The sequence below is a fragment of the Lemur catta genome, chromosome 15 (assembly GCF_020740605.2).
Source record: "Lemur catta isolate mLemCat1 chromosome 15, mLemCat1.pri, whole genome shotgun sequence".
Lineage (NCBI taxonomy): Eukaryota > Metazoa > Chordata > Mammalia > Primates > Lemuridae > Lemur > Lemur catta.
Window position 1 is genome coordinate 21,167,948 of NC_059142.1, and position 12,589 is coordinate 21,180,536.

The window sequence follows — 12,589 nt, forward strand, 5'->3', positions numbered from 1 at the left end:
CAAAGCTGACCCATAAGAGTAGAAGCAGGGACAAGAAGGCTGCTCACTTTCCTAGGACATTTCTGGCAATATTTGCATTTTTGCGGGGTTAAAGCATTGTGTTGCCTGGGAGCTCATCTAGTAACACAGCCAAGCAGGGGGAGCAGATTGCTAGAAGGAATGGAACACAGTCCATGGGCCAGGGAGGTTTGGGCTATAGATGGGGTGAGGGCCGAGAAGGTAGAGATGTAGCTTAGGAGATACACCTCATATAAATGGTTTTTGAAAGGGGCAGTTTGGGTAGATAGGGAATCATTTGGAGGATTCTGATGAGAAGAAAGATGGATGCTTAAAGATGAACTTTCTTGTTCACAACTTGCTTCTCTTAATAAATCTGTGTTGTTCATTACTATGTTCCTAGAATCTAGCACAGCGCCTTGCACATGATAGAACTTGGTAAATATTTGTTGAATGACTTAATAAACATGATGTCCTACATTAACATCTCACTTAAAGCATTGCTAACATTCTAAATGTTTCTATTTATTGTGTTTAAGGGATATAATTATTAAATGAACTTTGAAAATTTATAAAAGATGGTTGTACTAAAAATTAATTCATAATATTTAACACCTTTTTTTCTTTGTACTGCTCTCATCATCTAATATTTATATATTTATGTACAACCATTAGGTTTTTTTTTTTTTTTTTGGAGACAGAGTCTTGCTCTGTTGCCCAGGATAGAGTGCAGTGGCATGATCATAGCTTATTTTAATCACAAATTCCTGGGTTCAAGCGATCCTCCTGCCTCAGCCTTCTGAGTAGCTGGGACTACAAGCATGCACTACCATGCCCAGCTCATTTTTAAAATTTTTTTGTAGAGACAAGTTCTCACTGTTGCCCAGGCTGGTCTCAAACTCCTGGCCTCAAGCGTTCCTCCCAACTTGGCCTCCCAAGGTGCTGGAATTATAAGTGTGAGTCACTACATCTGGCCCATCCATTAGTTTTTAATTACCCAAGTGACACATGCGCATGCTTGTAAAAGTTCAAAATTTAAAAAGTATAGAGGGTTAAAAATGCATGAATATATCACATAGTTTTTACATAGTCATAGTTGCATGTATAACTATTTTTTCACTCATTTTATACTTTTCCTATCATTAATAGTCACTAATTTTAATGATCATAAAATTCCAATCATTCTATCATAATTTAGCTATTACCCTACAACTGTACATTTTTCTATTTTTTTTACTATTGTGTAGTATTGGTATAAACAAAATATATCTATCTGAGATATCGGGGGAAAAAAACCAAAATCTAGTCACAACACTTTTGATAGCAGATGTGTGTGGGTTTTCCACCATACACCAAGTAAGCAGTTCTGCAGCAGACACCAGCTGGGTGTCCTTTAATTCGATTCAGTTTTGATACTATCTACCTGGAGATCCCACAGGTTAAGGGCTCAGTCCCACAAGACTGTCCCCCATTGCTCCTAGGCTACAAACCTGGGCAGCATGTTACTGTACTGAATACTGTAGGCAATTGTAACACAATGGTAAGTATTTGTGTATGTAAACATATCTAAACATAGAAAAAGTATAGTAAAAATACACTATACACACACACACACACACACACACACACACGCACGCACGCACACACACAGAGCCATCCCTTGGTATCCACAGGGGATAAGTTCCAGGACCCCCATGGATACCAAAATGCTCAAATCCTGCAGTTGCTGAACCCGCAGATATGAAGAGTAGGCCCTCTGTAACCATGGGTTCCAAATTCTGGGAAAACTGTATTTTCTGTCCCTGGCTAGTTGAATGCAAGGATGTAGAACCTGTGGATAGGGAGGGCTGACTGTATATATCACATCTATCTATCTGTATAATTCTTTTGAGTTATTTTCTTGGGATATATTTAATTCTGGTGATTTCTTTGCAGAGGTAAACAGAAACTATAAATTTACTATTCTATAGAATTTTTTTTTGTTTTGCAAAAATTTAGCCTGTGGCCTAAGAAATTTTGAGAATCACTGGTTGTTATATATATAAGTCAGCAAAATTTTTAATATCTCTAAAGTGATTAAAAATTAAATGCATTTTTGCCTTTCAGAGTTTACAATATGGTGGACAGGCTAATCAATTTGCCTTGGAAAGATAATGCAAATCAGCAAATGAATTCCAAATTTAAAATGCAGCTGTTAAGGGTGATACATGAGCATGCACTGTGTGGTAAGGAATGTGAGGAATCCTTTACCTGTGTTATTTTATTCTCAAAAGAGCCCTATGAGATAGCTCCATTTTGCAGATGAGGTTTATATTTTTCAGAGAAGTTATGTCATTAGCCTAATGTTGCACAGCTAGCAAAGTATTCGAGATAACATGTAGACTCCAGCGCCTATGCTCTTAACCACTCCACAGGGAATTCAGACCATTTGGGGAGAGGAAGGTCAGGGAGGCTTCTCAATACCAATTATTTCTTAATTAAGGGTATTCATTTTCCAACGTATCTGGAAGGAACTTGAGGAAATGAAAAGGAAAACTGGATGCAAGCTCATCAACAGATGAGGCTCTTGTCTGGAAATGTTCTTTCAACTCAGTTATAATCAAACGCCTTTTAATAAGTAATTATGCTGAGTGAGGTACCTTCAAGCCAAATCAAGCAAACAGAATCCATGTCCTCTAGAGACTGACCCTTGTGACTATGTAGAGGACATGGATGTTTAAACAATGAACCAAGAACAAGTGCATTAAAAGGCAAGATGAAATTCAGTATTTACCTGGTATTAAGGCACTGGCCTTTCCGCTCCACCAGAGTTGTACTTGTTACGAAAAGGAGAAAGGCGTCCTGGAAGGAATGGGAGACAAAAGTGAAGAAAAGGCAGATAATGGATGCTGCTTTGGGTTTAACTTGAGAGACCAAAGATAGATGGGTCTGAAGAGCGGGACTGATGCCAAACCCAGTCTTATTTGGCCTCCTGCCCAGGACTGTGTCTAAGTCACCAATCAGAGACGGGCCCTTGTTCCACCCAATGTCAGTCATTTCACACACACTACCTCTACCCAGCAGGCCTGCCCACTGGCCTTGGGTGTTCTGCTGTTCAGAGACTCAGAGAGGCTGTGTTGCAAGTTTCCCTGTTGATAGGCATAAAGGATGGATTCTCTTATCTCCTGTCCAAAGCATTTTGCTCTGACTTCCCGGTGCCCCCTGCAAGTTGAGGAGTCATGAAACCTGTATAGTGAGGGTAGAACTTCTTCCTAGCCCTCTAGAGGAAAATTCCATCCGTGCTGTCTAGATACCAATCTATCTTCTTGGCCTTAGCCAATCTATTTAATATATTACAATCAATCTGTAAAATCCCAACAGTAAATTTAATGCCAACAACTCTATTCTCTGGCTTATGTTTTGCTGCAGTGTGTGTCATCATGAAGCTCTATCCTCAGGCTCAGAGAGGTGTACAGAAGTCACCTCCCTCATAATTTATTTTATTTATTTATTTATCTATTTTTTGAAACAGGGTCTTGCTCTGTCACCTGGGCTAGAGAACAGTGGTGTGATCATAGCCCGCTGAAGCCTCAAACTCCTGGGCTCAATCCATCTTCCTGCCTCAGCCTCCCGAGTAGCTGGGACTACAGGCAAGTGCCACTATGCCCTGTTAATTTTTTCTGTTTTTTGTAGAGATGGGGTCTTGCTCTATTTCAGGCTGGTCTCAAACTCCTGGCCTCAAGTAACCCTTCTGCCTCAGCCTCCCAGAGTACTAGGATTAATGGTGTGAGCCACCGCACCTGGCCTGGACCTTGCTTTTCTTACCTACAGAGTAAAGGGATTGGAAAAGGTGCTCTTTAAGAGTTCTCCTAACCTAAACATTTTGTAACACTAAAATTCTGAGGAATACTTTTTCCTGAAAGATTAGGTAATCAAGCCTCCTAAATTTCACATTTCCACTCATTGAGGTATGGGTGAGAGAAGGGAGACTAAAGCACCTTATCTGCATCTTGCATCCACCTTGGAATATGACTTCATTATCTCCCAGTGAACAAGAAGTGTGTCTTTCTCATCTCTATCCTTATCCTATCCTGTCATGGACAGGGACAGAGTGGTTTGGTTTTTCTTTTAAATTAATTAATTACTTTTCTTAGAGAAAGGGTCTCACTCTGTTGCCCAGGCTCGAGGGCAGTGGCCCGATCATAGCTCACTATAACCTTGAACTCCTGGGCTCAAGTGATACTCCTGCCTCAGCTTCCCGAGTAGCTGGGACTACAGTTGTGCACTACCACACTAGGCTAATTTTTAAAAAAAATTTCTTATAGAGATGAGGGTATCGCTATGTTTCCTAGGCTGTTCTCGAATTCCTGGCCTCAAGCCATCTTCCCGCCTCAGCCTCCTGAAGCACTGGGATTACAAGTGTGAGTCACGTGCCTAGCCAGAATGGTTTTTGAAAGGGCTAACTCTCCTGTGCTCCTTTGGGACATCATATAATGAAGATGGTGAAATATTGTAGTGAACACAACATATTTGTCTCTAAACCTGTGCAGTACAACTTTACGGTGAACTTTTGTGATAATAATGATAGCTGAGATCAGTAGAGCACACACTCTGAGCCTGGCACTGTACCAAATGCTTGATGTGTATTATCTTATTTATTCCTCACAACCACCTTAAGGGGTAGGTATTATTATCAGTATTGCCATGCTACAGAAGGAGGAACAGGCAGAGAGAAGTAAAAGAACTTACTTAGGATCACATAGCTATTAGGCATGATGGAATCTGGATTCAAACCCCAGAAATTTGCCAGCAGCTCTTAACTGCTGCGGGAGACCACATGGCTTCTCCTAGGAGAGAGGGAGATTGGTATTATGCACATTTTATTCTCTTTAAAAATTTATTATGTAATATATTTAAGATAGAAAAAAGGTACATTATGCCCAGATAGTGCTTCCTCTTTACTTCAAAAAAAAAATATATATATATCATTTATGTATTTACTTAATTACTTCCCACTGTGTGCCAAGCATTAGGGATGTAGCAACAAATTCCTCCAGATGGAGAGGGTCAGGAGAACATTAAGGCAACGTTAGGAAAATCAGAGTTTATTATCCAGGGCCTCCTGTGTATGTAGCATTAGGCTGGGTAAGCCTCAGTAAAGAGAAGCATCAGAAGACCCTGCCATAAAATAAGCCACGTAGACAGAAGAAAGTCACTTAGTTTGGTTACGAGGAAATGAGTCTGTTCACACAATATAACAACATTACTTTATAATTATATTTTATAAGCACCACAGGCAAAAAGCAACTAAGATGATGAGCTTTGGGTAGTGGAAAAGGGCCCGACCCTGGGAGCCAGTCATCCTACTGGATCAAGCGTTTTCTCAGGGCAATGTCCAACACGGTGGTGACACAGCCGAAAACCAGGTAGGCAGGTGGCTGCCGTCCCGGAATTTATAGTCTGGTGAGACCATTCTTAGATCCTTGCTCTGAGTCACTGGCAACCTCTAGCTATGTGATCTTGGACGAGAAACTTCTCCTGCTCCTATCCGCAAAATAAATGGGTCTGGACTAGGGAATGTGTTACTCAAATTACGGGCCCAAAGCGTACCCCCAGCCGCTGTGCCCGGGGGGCAGGTGGGCGAGACTCCGGCTCGGCGCGGCGGGGAGCCCGACTGCAGGAGCGCCAGTCGGGCCCGGAGAGCGTTCGCGTTCCGGAAGCGCATGTCCCTCGCCGCGCGCCGTCGTCCCCGCCACCGCCCGCCGGGCCGGAGGAGGCGGAGCTGGCGCTGTCCCGGCTCCGGTGCGGGGAAGCGGCTGAGTAGGCGGCGCGGCGGGCTCCGGCGGCCGAAGAGGCTGGCAGGTGGCGCCGGCAGCGCGAGTTGAGCGCCGCCGTGGAGTGGGCGCCCCCGGCGAGAGGAGTCCACTCCATGCGTGCGGGCCGAGGCCGGCCCCTGCGAGCCACCGACATGAAGAAAGACGTGCGGATCCTGCTGGTGGGAGAACGTGAGTCCGCACGCCCGGCCTGGCCGCTGCAGCCCCGGTCTGCCCTGCCCCTGCGTCCCCGGAAGCCCCTGCAGCCCCCGACCCTGCAGTCTGAGTCCTTCTCGCCCCTCACAGCCCTCCTCTCTGCATCCCCTCTCTCCGCGTCTCCCCAGGCCTCCCGGCTGCTTCGCTCTGCCCTTTCAGCTGCCTGCCGGCGGCCCTCATCCCTTCACCTCACCTGGGCCCTCCTTTCTTCCCTTTTCCCCAGTCGGCTCCCGAGCTATGTCCCCATTAGCTCTAACCGCTCGACCGCATGCGTCCGAAGATCCTCTCCTCCCTTTCTTCTTCGACTGCTTTCCTCCTGGGCCTCACCGTCTCCCAGGCTGCCTGCTTTCAGACCCTCTTGTCTTCCCTGGAGATCCCCTTGTCACTGCCAGGCAGGTGCTGGAATAGGCAGACTGACCAATTGGGATTGCCTGAACTGGCTCCCGGGAAAGCTAGGGGGAGGGGTGCAGAACTATTCGACTTGTGGACAAGGTCAGGTTTCTGGATTTTTGTGCGTTCGCGGTCTTCGCTCCCTCTACGCATTGACATTAAGATAGGGAGCTTTTAAAGCGATGATTATACTTTGCGTTGGAATAACTCCTGGTACTCGTGTAATTTCCTCAAAAATTTAGTCTCAACTTCAAGTTATGCAAGTGCTCAATGAATGATAATTATCCAGGAGGGTCCTTTAGTTGAGGCAATTATTGTTACCCTGAAGCCCAATTTTCACCCTCTTTTTAAGCATTATTGTTCCACAGTTACTTGGTAGTTAATTCATAAATAACAATGGGCACGAGAGCCAAACAGATGCATGAGACACCCCTAGAGAGTCTTAGATTTCACCTTTTGAAGTTACAATAAAGGAGAAATGCCTCTGTTCACTGACATGAGGACAGAACAGCAGGACTTGATATCAATGTGCAAGTTATGTGACTTCATTGCTAGGACTAAAATAAGAAAGTGGACTGGGAGGACTGGATTGTTTGTTTTCAAGTACGTTAGTTAATTCTCTGCCATTGCTGTTTTGAAGCATTCCATTCTAAATGGCATTCCATTCTTGAGTAGCCCCTCCATATCACTGTGTTGAACTCACCAGGAAGAAAGTTAACACATTTTTACCTTCTTCTGTAGTGTTTTTTGATGTTCATTGACATCTCTGTTCACCTGTTGTTTGGAGAAAACTCCTTTAGAATTAGAATTTAGAAGTAAGCTTAGCCAGACATACTAATAGTTTACTTTTTGGTTTGCAGTTGTAGATTTTAGTTTTTATTTATAACTAACTATATCTTAATCACCATTTTGCATGGACTTCCTTGACAAAAGTTCATGAAGATGTTATGATTCATACTGATGCTTTTGGAGCAAGATAGGGAAAGTGACTAGATGACCTGCTTAAAAAACTGATCCTTAAATGTATCAGAAAATAGTTTTATAATAATTTTTACACTAATTTTTTTTAAAAAGAAAGATCCCATATTTTGGGAAGGAAGCAAGTACATATCATTAGTGTATAAAACATCTAATAGAAATGCTGTACATATGTACAATATGTCAGCATTAGGACATTTAAGTTAAAATATTAACAGTATTATTTAGGAATGCATAAAATAATTTAAAATTTGTTAGAAAAATTGCAAGCCATGTTCCGTAGAAATGAAAGCTATTAAGAGAGTTGATAAAACTGTATGTATGTGCAAGAATTTTCTGATCATATTGAGCAACTTGACACAGGAGAAAGCCTTAGTTTTTGAGAAAGAAACTCTTTTTTTTTTTTTAATAGACAGGATCTTGCTGTATTGCCTAGGCTAGATAGAGTGCAGTGGCTAGTCACAGGCAGAATCTAAGTGCACTACAGCCCCCAACTCCTGGGCTCAAGCGATTCCTCTTGCCTCAGCCTCCCAAGTAGCTGGGATGACAGGTGTAAACCACTGTGCCTGGCCATAGGAAGTCATTTTTCTTAAAAGTATGGTACCTGATGCTTTAGCCATCTGCCATATATATGATTTTTTTCACATTTAAAAATATTAGAAATAGAATTATAGTTAATCAGAATATATAATTTGAATTTTTGTTTGTTTGTTTTTTAGTGTTTTTCTTTTTTTAGAAACAGGTTCTCACTCTGTCACCCAGGCTAGAGTGCACAGGCTGGAGTGCAGTGGTCAGATCATAGCTCACTGTAATCTGGAATTCCTAGGCTGAGCCTCCTGAGTGCCTAGAACTATAGGCATGGGCTACCATGCCCAGCCGATTTAAAATTTTTTTTGTTTTATAGAGACAGAGTCTCACCATGTTGCCCAGGCTGGTCTTGAACTCCTGGCCTCAAGCCATCCTCCTGCCTCAGTCTCCCAAAGTGCTGAGATTACAGGCATGAACCACCGTGCACAGCCTTAATTATTATTTTAAAGGATGATATTTTGGGGGGAATTGTTTGAGTCTTTACTTTTTGAGATTTGATGTAAATATTTGACAACTGTTAGCCTAGCTGTATTACTTTTAAATGCTAGGTCACACATTAAACATAAGTGCAACCAAGGCTTTTTTAATAGTGGTCTGATATATGGATTTATCTACACCACTGATATTAGAAAAAAGGGTAGTGGCCGGGCGCGGTGGCTCACGCCTGTAATCCTAGCACTCTGGGAGGCCGAGGCGGGTGGATCGCTCGAGGTCAGGAGTTCGAGACCAACCTGAGCAAGAGCAAGACCCCGTCTCTACTAAAAATAGAAAGAAATGATCTGGACAGCTAAAAATATATATAGAAAAATTAGCCGGGCATGATGGCACATGCCTGTAGTCCCAGCTACTAGGGAGGCTGAGGCAGGAGGATTGCTTGAACCCAGGAGTTTGAGGTTGCTGTGAGCTAGGCTGACACCACAGCACTCTATCCTGGGCAACAGTGCGAGACTCTGTCTCAAAAAAAGAAAAAAGGGTAGCAATGTGAGTTATTACTTGCTTATTTGAACAAGTTTGGTTTTCAATTGTCATTTTAAGATGGTTAACTGAGGGGAATGGGAAAAGCCAAGACAAAGAAGTGTCATCTCTGGTGTTATTGTTGTAAAGCCTGTTCATTCACTCTCTGTCACTTCAGTACATTTTATTGTTGTCAGTCTTTCCCTGAAACACATAGTAGCAGCTTCATTCACTGAAGCTCTGAAATAGTTGTGAATGGTTTCAATATTCTGTCGGCTAAACCATTATCTATACTGTTGAGGTGAAATGTATCTTTTCTTGGCTCAGTTCTCATCCAGCCAGGCTTTAATGCTAATTGCTTAATGACTACTTAGTGCTTAGATCAAAGAAGTTAAGCTGTCTATAAATTTTAAGGTATTTATTTGAAGAGAAAGCCAAAGTGTCTTAAATATATGCATCTTAATTATTGAAAATATCAATCCCTTTCAGCCCAAATCAAAAGTCAATTACTATTCTTTAAACAAAACAAAATTTTAAAAGTCTTTAAAAATGCACCCACCCAAAACTTAGTTCTTCAGGTCATAATATTTATGGTCGAATTCACTGGCCTAAATATTTAACTAGATTTGCTTTAGTGTGCTTAACAAATGTCCCTGTTGAGATAAAATTCACAAAAGCCTTATTATCCTTTTATCTAAATCCTGTAGCTACATTAAAAATACACAGGATAGTTTTAGTTTTAATAAAGTCTTGTTTTTAAATTAAATTAGAGATATATTTGTTTTCTAGTGGCCATATTCATTAAGAAAATGGAACCAATATCCTCTTTTTAAATGAATCTGGTAGCTCTTACCTGGTTTGTCTAACTCTGATTATCATTGTAACTTCTGATAAACTAGTTTAAACTCTGAGTGGCTCTGGCCGAGACTTTTGCAATATCCCCTTAATCAGTCTCTCTGCTTCTCCTTTCATCATTTTTCATGTAGCAGGCAGATCCACCTTTAAAAAATATCTCAGATCCTATTATCCACTTTAAAAATTATCCAATGATTTCTACTTTCACTTAGAGTCCAAGCTTTTTAATGTAGGCCCACAAGAGAAGGCCCTTGTTTCTCTTTTATACTACTTCTTTTTTTTCTTCCAATTTTTAATTTTTTAAATTTTATTATTATTTTTTTGGAGACAGAGTCTCACTCTGTTGCCCAGGCTAGAGTGCCCTGGCGTCAGCCTAGCTCACAGCAACCTCAAACTCCTGGGTTCAAGCAGTCCTCCTGCCTCAGCCTCCCTAGTAGCTGGGACTACAGGCACTCTTTCTCAGGCTGGTCTTGAACTCCTGACCTCAAGCGATCCTCCCGCCTCTGCCTCCCAGAGTGCTATGATTACAGGCGTGAGCCACTGCGCCCACCTGGCCAATTTTTAATTTTTGATTGTAAGTACATAACAGTTGTGTAACTACTCTGTCCTTCATTCCTTTCTCTATAAGAAGGCCCCGATTTAGTCATTATCTCTATTACTGTGCTTATTTGTTCATTTGTTTCTCTTTTCTTTTCTTTTTCTTTTCCTGGTGGCTTGATCTTGGATGCCCATTTGTTTTCCTGTCTCTCAGGCTAGAAAGGAAGCTTCATAAAGACAGAGGATTTGTCTTGTTTGTTGCTATATCCTCAGTGGCTAGAGGAGGTCTGGCACAAAGTGGGCACTTAAGTGTTTCTTGCAAGAATAAATGAGTTCAAGCTAGTTCAGTTTGTTTAGACTTGTTTTCCAAACTACTCCTCTCAGTCATAAAAATGTGGTCATTCTCCTTTCTCCCTCCCTCTCTCCCTCCCTCCTTCCATATCTCCCTCCCTTCTTCCCTCTCTCCCTTCCTTCGTTTTTTCCTTTCCTTATTTATTTATTTTTGTTAGAGACAGGTCTCACTATGTTGCCTAGGCTGGTCTTGAACTCCTGGCTTAAAGCAATCTTCCCGCCTCTGCCTCCGAAAGTGCTGGGATCACAGACATGAGTCACCACGCCCAGCCCATTCTCTTTTCTTAAATCCAGTCTGATGTGGTCATTGTTAGGATTTGAAGGGGTGGCATTCATTCATTCTCTTATTCTGTGTCCTTAGCTTGGTTTTGTTTGGGAGATTCCTGTGTTCTGGCAGTAAAGTAGAACAGTGCTTTAGGATGATAATGCTATGTCTGTGTCGTGTCTTGGCTGCCAGAATCATAGTCTTGCCAAGAGGTCAACTTTGCTTTGAAACAACAGAGGCCATCTTAGAGGATAGAAGGGGTGGGAGCAAAGAGCTTCATGTATAAGCTAGGTGTAAGAGTCAAAGAGACTTAGGTATAAGCCAGCATTTATTTTAGAAAAAAACTCTCTAGGGTCATTTTAAGGCCATATTACTTTTCATTCTCGTCTTTGTTGGAATGATATTTAAAGATTAAACTGCTCCAGTTTCAATTATACTATTGTTTACTACTTGGGTGATATTCTGTGGCCAAGAATGTTCAGATTTCTGCATGGCCATTCTGCCTAAAGAGTCCATTCTATTCATAAATAGAGTCTTTTCTATATCATCCTCACATGTGTCTTGAAACCTATTCTTTGTTGTTTTTGCTCCTCTGGCACCAGTGTTGATCTGGTTTGAAGGAGAGGGTTAGGTTGTAGCTGTGCGACAGCATTTGTCCTGCAGGCCACATCGTCTGCATATGGTCAGAGAAGTTTTCCTTTGGAACAATGTTTAGCTATTTCCCCAAATGCTGAAAGTTTCCAGTTAGAAATATCACTCCACAGTCACCGTCCTCCCCCTAGTGTATTCTAATTACAATAATTTAGGAAGAGCCAACAAGGCTTCTTAATAAAGAAGCAGATAAAAAATGAGGAGTAGTTCCCTTTGCTACTTGAAGGAAGGGGTGTCGGTTATCAAGAAAAATAGCCAATATAGATGGTAGGGTGGTAATTGGAACCAGAGAATGTTATTTCTGCTTCATGAATATTAGGAATTTGCTGTCATTTGGAACTGGATATTCAAAAGATGTGATGCAAAGACAAAGAAATTTATAGCTTGGATAAATCTAGATAATTTGTTCTGTAGTGATGAATTATGTTTTCCATGGATGACCTACTTAGAAGCATGGAGTCTCAGACAAAATTGTGGCATGTTGTGTTGAACTGGATCAGAAGGCCTTCTGTCCTTGGGGATAATTATGGCCTTTTAGTTTTTATAGATCACTTCAGTATTTCTCAGGCAAAATAGAAGAAATAGAGACCATTAGATGGCTGGCTAACAAAGGATACTTTTTCCCCTCCATATTAATATTTACATTTAAACTAAAATTAAAAATATATTTATATTACATTTTTATATATTATAAATTTTCATTTGTAATAAATTATTTTTCATATATTTTATATGTAGTTGTTCTATAACTTTTACACTAAATATAAAATTGATATAATAACTAAAAAAGAGCTTGGGATTTTGTTCTCTCATGGAAGTAATATTTATTTTCTGCAGCGGTTATTAATAAAAATGTATCTAATCTTTATATTCATATCTATCATTCATTGTTAAGGGACTTTTTTGATTATAAGGCTTATTTAAATAGTTTTTAAAATTGAATATTCTAAAATGTTTCATTATCTTTAAGGCACTCTTATTTATATCTCAATTAAAATTAGCTTAAGTGGGGAGA

General features: G+C 41.0%; 1 protein-coding gene and 1 long non-coding RNA gene across 6 annotated transcripts in view; one reads left to right on the forward strand and one right to left on the reverse strand.

Annotated features, from left to right (window-relative positions):
- LOC123620317 overlaps positions 1-5,776 on the reverse strand; it is a 34,923-nt gene extending 29,147 nt beyond the window's left edge. Inside the window, exons 1-3 of the long non-coding RNA XR_006728803.1 lie at positions 5,587-5,776; positions 4,726-4,823; positions 2,771-2,838 (exon numbers count right to left, since the gene is read on the reverse strand). This is a non-coding gene — a long non-coding RNA (uncharacterized LOC123620317). The remainder of the gene's footprint in view (positions 1-2,770; positions 2,839-4,725; positions 4,824-5,586) is intronic.
- RHOT1 (ras homolog family member T1) overlaps positions 5,708-12,589 on the forward strand; it is a 61,470-nt gene continuing 54,588 nt past the window's right edge. For 2 of the 5 annotated variants that reach the window (XM_045525444.1, XM_045525443.1), the window contains exon 1: positions 5,731-5,981. In XM_045525444.1, coding sequence (XP_045381400.1) covers positions 5,906-5,981 — 76 coding nt within the window. In that variant the 5' untranslated portion in view covers positions 5,731-5,905. Of the gene's footprint in view, positions 5,982-12,589 lie in introns of all 5 variants that reach the window. The other 3 variants (XM_045525445.1, XM_045525441.1, XM_045525442.1) reach the window with 3 other exon arrangements.